General features: G+C 42.0%; 1 protein-coding gene across 1 annotated transcript in view; it reads right to left on the bottom strand.

Annotated features, from left to right (window-relative positions):
• The window catches only part of LOC136860514 (protogenin), a 606,373-nt gene that overhangs the window by 260,345 nt on the left and 330,201 nt on the right, over nt 1-15,827 (bottom strand). Inside the window, exon 4 of the mRNA XM_067138762.2 lies at nt 10,631-10,775. Coding sequence (XP_066994863.2) covers nt 10,631-10,775 — 145 coding nt within the window. The remainder of the gene's footprint in view (nt 1-10,630; nt 10,776-15,827) is intronic.

The following is a 15,827-nucleotide window of genomic DNA, read 5'->3' as shown; positions in this document are numbered from 1 at the left end:
TTATTTCAGGCAGTACCCGGCGCGGGAGGGGTATTTAATTCCATGTAAGTAAATTACCCCCTCTCACAGGAAAATGTACATTTTAGATTTTTTTTACTTGAATTCTGTTGTTATAACAAAAATGATAATTATTGGAAAGTTGTTCCATGTAAGCAGTAACAGTTTTTTTTCCGTTGGTCATTAGCTCATTGTTCAATAAAAATACTAGTAACAAGTAGGCACTTCAAACACTAGGTGCAATTTCACTAAATCCCTATGCGTATTCGATGGAAAAAGTCAATGTGAATTTCTGAAGTCTAGGCACTCATCTCTCTCTCTCTCTCTCTCTCTCTCTCTCTCTCTCTTTCTCCCTTGAGCACGGTTGGTGGCAGACCTTAGGAGTTGCAATGATGAGCAATAGTTTATCTGCAACAGATGCTGGATCGTTGTACACATTGTGACCATGGAATCCTATCGCAACAAAGGGAGTAGAACTGTAAACAAAATTTAACTTAACAAACTAAATAATGGATTCATATTTATAAACATAGTGTACTAAATATTGTATAGTCCATTTTTTTCCTATCTTTGTACCAAATCCCCAACGTACAAAACATGCCCCCGAAGATATTTTTCTGACATAAATCCTGCCAACTACCAGTGCACTATTTTGAAAAATCATAAATGAAAAAATTAAAAAGCGAATGAATGAATGAATGAATGAATGAATGAATGAATGAATGAATGAATGAATGAATGAAGCGCGTAACTGACGCTGAGGAAATAAAATGTGCCAGTTGGTAAGGCCTATTGCACTCATCTGGACAATAATTAATTAATGAAAAATAAGAAATTGTGGAAAGTGTTGCCGGGATCAGAGATGACAGGAGAAAGCTGAATAAAGTTGTTCCTGCTCCGCTTTGCCCAGCACTAATCTCGCATGGAGTGATCAGTGTTTCAACCACCGGAGCAATGAAGGGAGGCCGACGTTCTACCAACTGCGTCGCAGAGGTATCTTGGAGAATCTTAAGTCGTTTAAAATCTTTAAAATAAAAATGCAGGCGCATTTTAAAGAAAAGGAAATTATTACGGGATAAGAAAATAAAACGAAACTCGCCTCAAAGAAAAAAATCTGAGGTTGTATTTCTCATCGTTGCTGTTCTTCAATGAGTAGCGTTGGTCTGCCAAGTGATGCCCAGAGGTGACCCATTTATCAGCGACGGTAACTGCATCACACAATCTCAAAGGCGGTCCATTCAGTTTAATAGTAATCAGAGCCTGCAAAGTGTTTACCAACAAGCGATTTCTTTCGGTAGTTTTGATGCTATGAGCAGCGCTGAAACCTCGTTCACAAGCGGCGGTCGACATAGGCACTGAACGAATTTTGCGTATTAATCCTTACAAATGAACCAAATCATTTAGGGTTTTAGAGCCTATTTTATACTCCCTCCATTGCGATACCACAATATCACCATCTAAACGAAACAACTCAGCTGCTTTATATACATCAGAATTGCCATACAAACCACCCGTATCACTACTTGTTTCTTTTTCAAACACTGCAAAGCACTTCAGTACTTCACTTGAAGGAAACCCACTTTCTACTTCATCTACTAAACCCTGAATTATTTGTCCTCTTACTCTGTCAAACTCTCTCTTTTCACCCTCCTCAGAATTGCATTTGCAATATGTTAAATACTCTTCCATGGAAAGAGTCAAATAAAACATAGTCTTTCACGTGCATTTCTTTAAGGGTCTGTATTGTAGAATTAAGCTTGTTTACGATTTCACCGTAAGAAACTGATTCTTTCGGAATGTTTTACTTTGGAGGGACAGTACACACGATACATCTAACAGAAAACCCAATAATAGAATTTTTTTTTCTCTAACTTTCTGTAAAGCCGTGCAAATTTACAACGATCTTTACTCAACACTTCACTGTTTTCAGATTCACGGATTAGGTACTCCGTGATGCAAGGGAAGTCTTTGAAAACTGTCAATAAACAGGCCTTCTCACTTGAAATCCAACGAAAGTGGAAGAGTGTTTTTACTTTCAAGAACCCTGAAACACCTGTGACTGCCGCAATATGTCTCAGTTCAGCAGCTGCAGAAGGTCTACTGAAAAGTTTAGTACGCATTCAAAATTATGAACAGCATTCACAACACTAAAAAATGTTCTGAAACAAGGTCCATTCTATGAGCCATACAATGTACGCTGATCAAGTACGGAGATATGTTCCTCCTGATTCTAGCAGCCAACACCTTCATTTCGGGCAGTAAACACTGCAGCTCCGACCGAACCAAACCCCACAAGTTTATTTTTGAGCATTTCTACATCTATATCATCTTCTGAAAAGGCTTGGACAATTTTTTTCTTCCAGCGACTTAGCATCAGCATTTGAACAGGCACTAGCTTATGGAAATAGCAGCAAGCGTCATTCTGTTCGTCAACGTACATAATGTACAAAATCAAATGTTTTTTCAGAAAACCTATCCGTAGACTCGTCCACAGAAATTGCAAAACAGTCAGTCACTTTAATAAAACTCACTAATTTTAAACGTAATTGTTCCGCAATAAAACTGGTCATTGCCGCTGCAAGTCTTGTCTGTATTAAGATGTGTCCCCATGCCTAAGCCATTTGCGATCTGTAGATTTATAAGCTCCGGATGATCACGGAAACTCCACTCTCTTTTCGCTGCTACATAAACTGACCGTAACACTTCAACAGTTGTATCTAACTTTTCCTTTAGACTTTTCATAAACAAATCACGAGCATTCGCTTCTAGACACACGCTTCTAGAAACAGTTTCTTACACATTTCAACCTGCTGCACACAGTGAGAATGAATTATGCTATTTTCGTGTTTATAAACAGCGTCCAGATTCTTCTTTTCATTTTCCCTCATTACACCGTCTTTTGCCCAAGGTAAATCATAAGATGAAGTTCCTAACATTTCACACACATATTGCGAATGTTTAACACACACACTACACATCGTTACTGTCTTACTTGACAGTCTTTGTCATTGGTAGTAAACAACAACCAGGCTTGATTTTTCTGCCAAGACGTCGAAAACTTCTCCGTTGCCACTAGCATTGATGATCCTGGATTAGCTTGCATTGCTGCATTCGACATTGTGCTCGCTGTGTAAAGGGCATTCCACCGGTACCTTATGTAACACTTCATCACATTTAGGTTTTTTTATTGGATTTTTGCTGCACATCAATTTTATGTGTCACTGACTGAACTTGCGTCGTTACTGGTAGTGACTGTATATTATCATTACCAGTTTTTAAAAAGTTAGTAATTAAACTATTCTTACTTTTTACCGCACGTCAAATCCGGTGATCTGGCGAGCCAAGAAACAAAGCCTCCTCGTCCTATCCATTTCCCTGCCAGTTCCTCGTTCAGATGGTTACGAACGGGCGAAGTCGAATGTGGTGGAGCTCCATCCTGTTGCAACCACATCATCAAACGATCGGCCAAGGGCACATCCTCCAGCAGCAGTGGGAGTTCCTGACGCAGAAAGTGCAGGTAGCGTGGGCCCGTCCAATGGCCCTCAAAGAAATAAGGTCTAATCAGGCGATCTCCCAAGATTCCACACCAAACATTCACTCCCCATCGTACTTAATGGGCTGCCTGTCGCACCCAGTGAGGATTGTCCGGACTCCAATAGTGCATGTTGTGGCGATTGGCGTTCCCATTATTGTGGAAGCGCGATTCGTCCGAGAACAATATATGCAATGCGAATGCTGCATCATTGTCTAGCCTGCCAAATAGCCACCGACAGAACTCCATTCGAGCTTCGAAATCCCGCCCATGGAGCTATTGGTGTAGCTCAAGATGGTATGGGTGAAATTTATGTTCATGCAGTATTCGCCAGACGGACGACGGTGTTCACCTGTCGTGCAATCACCCTTGTACTGATGTGTGCATTATTACGAGCTGCCTCCAGAACGGCCTCTTCTGTTTCACCCGATGTAACGGGCCTATCGCGGATTGGTGGCTGGTTGGAAATCACGCCTGTTGTCCTTAGGCGTCTTTCAATACGGCGGAATGTCGTAGCAGCCGGGTGTCGCCTGTCGGCATACCGTTCCTGGTACAGACGTAGTGCCTCCCACGTGTTTTGTCTTTCTTCACCGTAAATGAGGAGCATGTCAACGTATTCCTCTGTGGAAAACATGCCGAATGACAGCAGAGATTACAGTACATTCAGGCCCTAACCAGCGGAGTATGCGCAGGGCACAAGATGAATAACAGCGTCATTCTACTGTTTGAATGTGGCAAATGTGGGCCTGTATTTACGTATTCAAACATCATACCGATGCAAAAATATTTGACCGATGCAGGATTCGTTCCGCTGCTGGCACATTCCGTCGATTGCTAGGCGAACGCTTAACCACATCCGCTACGTTACACTGCGGGAAACACGCTGGTAGTACATACGTGCACATTAATGGTGTCCCGACATAAACAATCAACACTGCCCCACTCCAGTACTGAAGAGAAGAGGAGAGAGCGAAGGGGTAGTGTTGAAGGCCAATCCAGTACAAAACATAGAGGAAGGGAGTGAAAGGGTAGTGTCGAAGGCACAATGACTCACCTTCTCGCTTAACGCATTGCTGCATGTACTGCACGCAGACAGCCCGCTACAAGACTTCGTTGTGATCGAAATGGGCACAGTGGCGGATGTATTGAAGTACAGCATTAGGTTACCTACTCGTCCGGCCTCGCGGTATACGGGGCAACGCGTCCGGCCGCCCCGGGTTCGATTCCCGGCCGGGTCAGGGGGTTTTAATTGTAATGATCCCTGGTCTGGGGACTGCGTGTTAGTGTCGTCCTTAACGTTCCTCACATTCAACACTCAACACTTCCGCAATTCCAATTACATGCAGGTTCATATATTGTGCCCCGAACAAATAGCATTTTAACATTAAAAAATTAAAAAGTAGCCTACTCTGTTAATTACAGTATTAAGAGGTAAAGGAGGTTTTTAACCGAAAAGTATTTTATACCAGTTAGGAATATTTTGTAGCTGCGTTATATCGGGTCTACCAATCCTTCTTCACCTCGTTCTTGCCATATTTCTATCCATCTCCAAACTGTCTTAAGACTGCATGCTATTGCTTGTGCTATTGCTTGTGCTATTGCTTGGGGGACCATGTGAGTCTCCCACATGCCAATAATACGGCCTCGATTCACCTGTGATAGGATAGGAGCCATCGTATTACACAATTTTACAGTATAACGCCGGAATACACACACTGTGTATTCAGCACTACCCGTTCACTCCCTTCCCCTCCTTTTCAGTACTGGAGTGGCCTTCAACACCATCTCTTTACTCTCTCCCCTCCTTTTCAGTACAGGAGTGGGGCAGTGTTGATTGTTTATGTCGGGACACCATTAATGTGCGTGCGTATACGACGAGAGCGGAGTATATACGCCATACGGTTCGGTGTTTGTAATTACTGCACTGTTACCTCTTCGTTAAATCCGGTCACGAGGCTGACACATCAATATAGTTATTTGGTAAAAAGACGTTGCTACATGATTTCAAGGCGTCATATTTCGCGAACGGATGATATAATATTTCGCTAGGGTTCAGAATCGTGTACAAAATGTGCTCCTTGAACATTAGTACCATACAGTAAGCCTGCAGGGAAATAGCTAGCACCCCTATAAGTATGTGCAAGTTAGTTGGGCTGCAGCAAACGATATTGAAAGGGGCTGCTGAATCCCACTGTATATGATTATGTAAGCGCACAGTTTCACTCGGGTACACTTTTCTCACAAACAAATGAATATCTATGTTTGTTGTGGGTATCCACAGAGTTTGCATCTACTATACATGGGAGAACTATGTACTGATAATATTAAAAATATGTCTAATAATATATTTAAGATAAGGTGGTTTTTTTTTGTTTTTTTGCGCGACTATACATACTTTCAGGTCACAGGAGGAAAAATCTTCAGCCACTCATTTCGAACCATCTGTTTCAGTGCCCCATTTATTGGTGACTTTGTGCCTTTGCACTTGCTCCTCCCGTCACAGATACCAGACTTCTCTGTAGTGTTATACAATAATCACATTTTAACAATTCACGCAGTGTGTTTAGGGTCACTGCCTTGCTTCACTGATAACACATTTCTTTGGGGTCGTTCGTTAAGAGTAGGTTTTCCACCCCCTCCTACTTCACTGTACATTGGTCTCTTCATACTTACATTTATGAAAAATGATTTTCTGTACTGCAGAATGAGGTCTACAATTAGTCCGATTTTTTCGCAAAGACTTACCGTGTAGAGCTTCGCGGGTTTGATTCCCGGCCGGGTCGGTGATTTTAACTTTCATTGGTTAATTCCAGTGGCTCGGGGGCTGGGTATTTGTGCTGTCCCCAACATCCCTGCAACTCACACACCATACATAACACGATCCTCCACCACAATAACACGCAGTTACCTATACATGGCAGATGCCGCCCACCCTCATCGGAGGGTCTATCTTACAAGGGCTGCACTCGGCTAGAAATAGCCACACGAAATTATTATAGTGAGGTAAAGTAAGGCAAGCCCGTCCTCATCAAAATTCTCAAAAATTTAACCCAATAAAATAACTCATTCATTCGTACTTATGTGTACCTTCGGTCATGGATTAAGCCTGGTAAGTACTGAATGTATTGTATCACATGCACTTTCCTAAGGCCTGTTATAGTAAGCTACTCGAGTAAGCGAAGTGGCGTGGATTTAACCGCTAAACACGGGTTTGAGATTGGACCCTGCCTGAAGACGGCCACGTGGAAGACCCAGGAAGCACTGGTTAGACAAAGGTATGAAATATATGAAAAAGCCTATGCCGCACCTGAAGACGCATTTACCGCAACAAATGGCGAGGACATTACAAATATTCGGACCCTGCGATCGTGCGGGAATAACGAAAGCAAAGAGAGAGAGAGGCGCCTGGAATTAATTCAGGAAAACTATCGGGAGAGGCTGTCATAGGAATCCAGAAGGGCAATTCGGCGCGCCGTCCACCCTGTTTCTCGCAGCCCGTTTTATGGCCTCCATCAACGTGGTGGTAGTGATTATTTTTAATAAGAAGTACATCTAGGCAACCATCCTCTATCAATACTAATCAGAGGGAAAAAATGGGAGTGATCCGACACTTCGAAAAATGAAGGTAATCGGCCAAAGAAACACAAGGATCACGAAGGGCGTGAAAATGATAGAACACCTAGGACTCAAAACATCATACCGTCGGGGTGGAAAAAGAACAAGAGTTAACCAAATGAGGTCAGATAGGTTATATGAAAGTGAGCAGCCAGGCACAAATAAGTGGAAATAATGTCAGGAGTCAGCCAAGGGCCCCACGATCGCCAATCCACGCTCCCAAGTTAAGAGCACTTGAGGTCCCTTTTAGTCGCCTCTTACGACGGGCAGGGGATAGCATGGGTGTTACTATATCGCCCCCACCCACAGGGAGTCACTTTATCGTACAGATGTGTGCCTATCGATCATGGATTAAGATTGATAAGTATGTGCATATCACATCACATGCACTTTTCAAAGGCCTGTTATAGTAAGCGACTCAAATAACTGAAGCGCCTTCGTACGACGTAAGTGCACACATCATCATTAGTCGTTGTGCTCATTACTGAGCGTCGTGACCTCATAACTCTATCATTTCCGTGTGGCAACCTTGACAAGATGTCTCCATCCCGAGCGGTTTTCACATTTCTTTAATATGATCTGAAGTGGTAGACCAGTGATCTTCTTCGCCTGATCTATCCATCTACTTGCTGTTCTTCCTCGGGTCTACTGCCTTCGATTTTACCTTGCAAAATGACCTTTCCCAAGTTCTTTCCGTCTAGTCTTAAAATGTGGCCAAGGAACTGGAGGAAACACTCACTCACACGGGAAGATAGCAGTTTCTTGACGCAGAGTTCGTCCAGAATGGAAACATTAGTTCTTCTTTCTGTCCAGGGTACACGTAGCATTCTCCGCCGACACCACATCTCAAAGGCATCAATGCGCTTTTTGTCTTTAGCATTCACGGTCCAGGTCTCACAGCCATACAAAAAGACGGAGAACACCAGTGATTCTACCAAGCGCATCTTCGTGGCTTTTGATATTGCCCGGTTCTGCCAGATCTTAGTAAGTTTAACCACTGCAGCACGACCCGTGTCATTGATGACAGACACCCAAGTATACCAATTCCTCAACAATATCCAGGTTCTTTAGACATCCCGTAAGTTGGATTTGACCTTGCCAATCAACTACCATTAGTTCGGTCTTTTTGATGTTTATCTCTAGACCATACTGAAGACTAGTGTTCTTCACCCTTGTAAGCAGGTCATAAAATTCCTCTCTTCACTACCAGCGATGAGGGAAGTGTCATCTGCAAATCGCAGGTTATTAATTTTTCTGCCACTAATCGAGATTCCACCATTCCAGCCATTGAGAGCTTTTTTGATGACACACTCTGCATGGATGTTGTAGAGTTGAGGTGATAATATACAACCTTGCCTTACTCCATTTGTCACATTGAAAATGCCTGAGAGATCACCATCCACCTTTATGGTTGCTGCGTGGTTTTTATACAGGCCTTTCAATAACGATATTAAATGCAGTGGAACCCCAAATTCCTTTAGCACCTGCCACAACTTGTCCCACATAACACAATCAAAGGCCTTTTTGTAGTCCAGGAAGCAAATGAAGGCAGGGGCACAAAACTCGCGACATTTTTCAATTATCTGTCTCATGTTCAGGATAGACTCTCGTGTTCCTTTACCTGCAACAAAGCCTGCTTGTTCTGCGGATATCTGGGGTTGCAGGAATGGTTTTAGGCGTTGATTTATTATGTAGAGCAGAACTTTGCTTGCATGGGATATTAATGCGATAGTACGATAATTGGAACAATCCCTTATAGACCCCTTTTTGTGAAGAGAAATTAGTATTGATGTTGTCCAGTCCTTGGGCCATTCAGCAATTTTCCACACCATATTACATACCGAATGTAAAACACGCATGCCCTCCTCCCCCATCACTTTCAGCATTTCTCCCGAAATACCACCCATAAATGGGGACTTTGTTGTTCTTCAAATGACTGACAGCATTCACAATTTCAGTGAATAAAATATCAGGTTCTTTGTCATACCTCACAGAAATTTCCTGTTGGACAGAATTATTTCCTTTGCAATACAGCATTTCACAGTATTGTTTCCACCTCTCTATTGGTTTGTTCTCAGTAATTAGGTTGCCAGCTTCATCTTCAATCACCAATGTGCATGATTTGAACTCACGGGTAATGCTGTTGGCTTTTTTAAAAAGATCACGTGTTTGATTCAGCCTATGATGTTGGTCTATTTCATCACAAATACTGGTGAGATACCGTGTCTTGTCAGTTCTGCAATTGCGCTGTATTTCACGGCAAAGTTCACTGTATGCTTCTTCGCCTTGCTTGGTTTGAATGCCACATTTCTTCAGTATGCCCCTCTCTTCTATCAGAAGTAGAGTGGTGTTCGATATCCAGGGGTGCTTATCTTGAGGAGAATTAGTAAATGGTTCAGGCAGAGAAGAGTTAGTGATTGTCTTGAGGTTTTCCCATGTTTGGGAGGCTGATCCTTCCTTCCTCCTGTACTTGCTGGAGTTTTGGCCTTATTTTTTCCCCAAAATCTTGAACATTTTTGTCAGTAATGCGAACCTGTGTCACTTTCTTCTTCTTGGTCAATATCAGTTTGATCCGCATTTTCATGGATAGCATAATGTGGTCACTACCACAGTCTGTTCCAGAATAGGCTTTGCAATACTGTACAGAAGTCCGCCATCGTTGCCTCACCAAAAAGAAATCAATCTGATTTCGAACCCTGTCGCCAGGAGAAATCCATGTGTATCGACGCCGTGGGTGATGTTGGAAGAGAGTATAGCAGATAGACAGGACATAAGTGCATACAACATAGCACGAAACTTTTGTGCTTTACCTTCCATCCACGTAACATATCTGCCAATTTTCGTGGATATCGGTTCATTCATTTCAGGGTCGATCAGTATATTTGTAGTCCCGATATGCCCAATTCACAAGGACTTTAGGGAGAATTTATCTATTCGTTTTTTAAACGTATTTTCATGCACGAATCGCATATCACCAGCTTCTGCAGTCATATCACTGGGGCACTCAGTGACGTGTTTGAGCACCACCGGTCTGAGGCAGAATCGAACCTGTCAAGTTAGGGTCAGAAGGCCAGCGCCTAAATCATCTGAGCCATTCCGCCCGGCTAGATCTTTCCTTTATGCATAATTCATACAATAGATTTGAGTATCTGGGTATATGTTAGAACATTAGACGAAGGATTCACGGCGTTTTAATCACATGACTGTCTGGAAAGCGAGTGAGATCAAATGCCTTTCTGGCTAAGTGTCAGGAAATCGTCAGGGAAATTTGCATCCAAGCCTTTACCTAACTGAATACGAGAAACTCATTTTAGTAGATTAAATAATACATTTCAGAGTAAAATTTCGGGAGTCCCGTGTCTCAACACCGACAGCAAAAGACGTTCAACACACTACTACTTGTCCAGGTCGGGATTTGAACGCAAATTAAAAAAAAAATCGGGAAAGTTATAGCTGTAGGGAAAACATATAGTAAAAACAACGTACCTGTTATTTTGAGGTAGAGGTTTTCCATTTCTTTCCCAAGAAATCTGAGCTTTTGGAAAAGAATCGATTTGGCACACGAATCGCACAACATCACCAGCTTCTGCAGTCATATCACTGGGGCATTCAGTGAAGCTGCTCGCCAGTACTGTAACAAGAGAAAGATTTCATGAATATGAAACTAGGAACTTTCCTAATAATAATAATAATAATAATAATAATAATAATAATAATAATAATAATAATAAAAGTTTACGTCCCTGTGTTTTTTTTTCAGAGACGCCGAGGTACCTGAACTTTTCCTCGCAGGAATACTTTTATGTGCCAGTAAATCTACCGACGCGAGGCTGACGTATCTGAGCACCTTCAAATATCATCGGTCTGAGCCAGGATCGAACCAGCCAAGTTGGGGTCAGAAGGCCAACGCCTCAACCGTCTGAGCCATTCCACCCCGCTAGAACTTTTCTTTATGCATAATTCATATGATAGATTTGACAAGAAGAAAAGAGAATATTAAGTCTAAAAATCAAATATTAAGTCTAAAAATCACTAATCAGTCAAGATATTCTCCTTCTGTAAATATGCAGCTGATAAAGCATTGACCGTTCCTTAAAGGTGGAATAACCCATTATCAACAATTAGATATCTCCAAATGTGGGAAACTGAACGTAGTCCAAATGATAGAACAGTGGGGGTAAAACTAACACATGATGTGGCTAGAATCACACTCCTGTCTAAATCTTATTTTCACTGCTTTACTATCACTGGTTCCCAGATGACCAACAGACGAACAGAGGGCTAGTTACATGATTTATAAGCGTTGGCGTTTTAGGTCCACATGATCTAATCCCTCTTAACAAGACCAACTATAATATCTCAGACGACTAATTTCAATATGAGACCGTGATGCAGAATAAAAACATGGTGGTAGTCTTGGGCTACTGCTCTTGGCGTAGTTTTGCTTTCTTCTGTGAAACAGTGTTTGTCAGCTGGCAGAAAATTTTGCTAATTTTAAAATATGAGAGGAAAGGTTTTTTTTTTTTTTTTTTTATATATATATACGGGAAATTCTGCAAGCCTCGTCATTAAGACACGGGAAATGAAAAATACGAAATGCACCTTCCTCGCTTGCAATGTGGCATAGATAACTAAATCGTTTATTTTCTTCTGATCACTACCATTTCTGATACTCAAAGACATATTTCAATATTACATAAGGAAAGCCCAAGTTTTAATATACTAAATATACAATGCAACAGACAATAAATTTAAATTACAAATTATTATTATTATTATTATTATTATTATTATTATTATTATTATTATTATTATTATTATTATTGGACAATCTAAGGCCAAAAACATGGAGTTGTTAATCTCGCCGTGCATCTCGCCATGCACCTTGCACCTCGCCTCAGCACAACATACTGAAGCATTTCCCCTCGCCGCTCTTCCCGCCGTTTAATACATTAAGTAATAATATTTAGTCAGACAGCGAAATACGAAATTGGAGCATATACAAAACAGAGTACTCGTAATGGTGGAACTTTCTGGAGCTCGGTAATTTACAAATTAATGGAAAAGCTCGCACTAAATATAGCTGCTAAAGAATTTCTCCCGCGTTCAAATATGAGGATTTGTTGAAACCATATTCTCCCAAACATCTAGATGAAGAGAAGGAGCTATTTAATAACCTGTCGGTGGCGTTAAAAACGGTGGAATGCAACAACCGAATTCTATCCGCGAAATGAGAATATAGCACAAAGCCACAGAAACGTCCTGGAACTGCAGAAGCTATTGTTAAAGCCATTTGATTTCTCCATAATACATTAAATGACAGAGAATAAATAAATGACAATGCAGAGATCCCATCGTCCGGAGTGATGTCCGACTTCGAATGTTTCAGTTCATAATTTATTATTTCCAATGAAGTAAAAGTTACAAAAATCAGGTGCAATATTCATGAAGTTCTAAATATACAGTACTTTCGCAGGCATTTAAATGTTCCCGTGCTTGGCATTATCACAGACCAAATACGTAATCATTAATTATTGTATTATTTTGAAAACGCTTGATGTGTCTATTGTAGAAATTATAAGGTGTACTGCCAGAAATTTAAGACTGGCAGGAGGGCTGGTATGTGGTTGAAATGGTACATGCAGCTCACCTCCATCAGGGGTGTGCCTGAAAAGAGCTGCATCACCTCGGGATGAGGACACCAGTTTACTTTTCTGCCTGTGGCACTACAGTTGGCTACAAACTCTTTTCAACATTTGTCTTCAATGCATCCGTTATGGTACGAATCGTGACGCTAATTCCATTTAGCAGTTTCGCGGAAAGTATCGCTTATTAATCGCCTCTTTTCCACGGGTACAGTGTTACGACACAACATGACCATCAATATGACAGCAATGCGTCATCGCATATAGCAGACGATGACGTAACCTTGTGACAACCAATCACAACCCGAGTTCCAGGCACGTGCATCCTGAAATATCAAACCAATTTGATTCCAGGTGAACGGCGAGGTGCACGGCGAGATGCGTGGCGAGGTGAACAACTCCAACATATTTAAACCCTAACAGTTGAAGCTTGCCTTTCATTTGCGTGCTTAATACAGATCGTCAGAGTTGTGTTTCTCAAGATGCTTATCAGTCAGTTACTTTAAATTCAGTACAGTCTCTCCATACCCTTAGCTTTGAAAGCACACCGAGTGATACACACTGAACTGAGAATGGCGTCTCTTCCCTTTTGTCATTGACACAAGTGATAACTCGCTCTGACGCTGCTCTAGAATGCGACAGACATAATACATTTAGCCAAGTTTTGACAATTGCGATAACATCCTGGTACTCTCTAAATTCTCCAACAAAATGAACTGTTCTCAAGCTTCAGCTTGTTCCATACTATCTTCTTTCTGACACAGCCCAAAATCTTGCCACATATAATCCTGTACTCAGCCGCAACGACATTCATATCCAAGTGCAAAATGGGCTGAAAATTTAACATTTTTCTAAAACGTGCTTAGACATCGTCATAACACAAGACCCAATGTCGGCATCACGCTCAAAATTCTCGTTCAGTGCAAAGAAATAAAGTAATGCCTGAAATCTATTGCTCAACTTCACAACACCGTGAAAAACCTGCGAAGATTTAAGTGGCAGTGAAACGGGTGGATCTACGAATCTCATCTCATCTGAAAAAGGGGTTAGTTCAGGGGATATCAACTGCATCTTCTTTACCACTTCAAGTGAAATTCTACACACTCTTTCGACATGTATGAAAGTCTAGTGTGTCACGGATGCAACTTCTCCACAGGAGGAATATTCCGTATTGCTTCTTCACATTCACAAAGATTTCCCATGGGGACCTACAACATTAGTGTATTGTCAGCATTTATTCTAGTAACCAGCTCCACAAACAAAACAATGTAATATAGTGATCACTGATCTGTGATCACTTATCATGTTGCTCAGATATGTTAAGTTCACTGTAGTAAGCTTGTAAAGGACTGACGGTTTAATGTACTGTAGTTTCGGCACAAATCTTTAATGTCTAAATGATTTGTCTCCTAGTCGATGGATAACGACCTTTTCAGATCGGAAAAGGGTGATGAACGTGTTGAAGTGAGCTCAACGGACAAAACATTGCACACACTAGTTCGCACGCATGGATGGATCATTAAGCCTGTACAGATGGCGCAGCGAACGAGTCCCCTTGCTCAACCCCATATGCACTGCCTCTGCGTGAGCATAATACAGCAGCGATCAGTTGAGACATTGATGTTTCAAGCGGACAGTGTACGTCAACATGGCTAAATGTAAGGATGTGACAGAGTGGGAAAAGGGGGCCCATGTCCATATGGTACGTCAAGTTGCAAGATTTGTTGGTGTTTCGTAGCGGACTGCTCAACGTGTCTACGAACAGTGGCCACAAAACCCGACGTCAGAATTGAGGTCGGAAAAAGATCCCGACAGGAATTGTTGCAATCAGTGAATGAAGGTCTATCCCAACCTGTTAGCAAGAGAACATTTCGACGGGAACTCTATGCAATGAACATTTGGAGTTGATCACCTGGCAAGAGGCCATTGCTTACACAGGCAAATAAAGCCGCGCGTCGAAATCATCGAACGTGGACAGTAGCTGACTGGCAGAAGGTAATAAATCACGTGTCTCACTGTATCCCAATGACGAACGTAATCGAGTGCACCGAAGGCCAATGAAGCATTTTTCCTGGGTGTATGCAAGGCCAGGTTCACTGGAGATCGGTCTGTGGTGTTTTGGGGGTGTTTTTCATATCATGGATTTGGTTCGCACGCTGAGGTGACTACTGACATGATGTAAAGGAGAGAGCATATTTGTCTCTGGTGAGACCCCAACTAGAGTATGGTTCCAGTGTATGGGACCCTCACCAGGATTACTTGATTCAGAAAAGCAGCTCGATTTGTTCTGGGCGATTTCCGACAAAAGAGTAGCGTTACAAAAATGTTGCAAAGTTTAGGCTGGGGACTTGGGAGACTAAGCGGTATGTTCCGAACTTTCAGTGGAGAGATGACGAGGGAGGACATCAGTAGACGAATAAGTTTGAGCAGGGCCGGATTAAGAGGGGGCTAAAGGGGCTGCAGCCCCAGGCCCCGCGTGCCAAGGGGCCCCGGCCCTTGGCCGAATCTAAAATCGTATAAAAAGGCCTGCTGTTCCACCTCCGTGCATGTATATGAATATTTACGCTCGCAAAATATCAAACACGTACTCTTCCTTCCTTCTTATCAGCTGTCCGCGTTAGTATTTTATCACTGCTAGAATCAATTACCGTCCGGAGACATGAATCATCGCTACTTACGCACTGTAATTATTGTAAAAGTTATTGTTGACGAAAGTTTAAATCTGGCAGCTTGTGAGTACGGGCAGATGGGGAAGGGGGAAGAGGTCTAGGAAGTGAGCGGGAGGGGACAGGGGAAGCATGGTGAAATGCGCATGCTATACAATATCTTTGCATCAGGAAGAGAACTTCCAGTTCACCTCTGATTATTGAACCATTCATAAGTTACAACTGTAATGTTCTTGTAAAATGGATAGAAAACATCCTAGTGGTGCCAAAAAACGTAAGTTCTGTTTTGTATGTCGATTTGATAGTGATGATGAGACAAATGTAAAATATGTTTTGGCGTTGCGAAATATTAACGTGAAAAATAGAGAAAAA

The sequence above is a fragment of the Anabrus simplex genome, chromosome 1, assembly GCF_040414725.1.
Source record: "Anabrus simplex isolate iqAnaSimp1 chromosome 1, ASM4041472v1, whole genome shotgun sequence".
NCBI classification, from domain to species: domain Eukaryota; kingdom Metazoa; phylum Arthropoda; class Insecta; order Orthoptera; family Tettigoniidae; genus Anabrus; species Anabrus simplex.
Note: the sequence above shows the minus strand (reverse complement) of the source record. Positions and strands in the feature narration are given on the sequence as shown.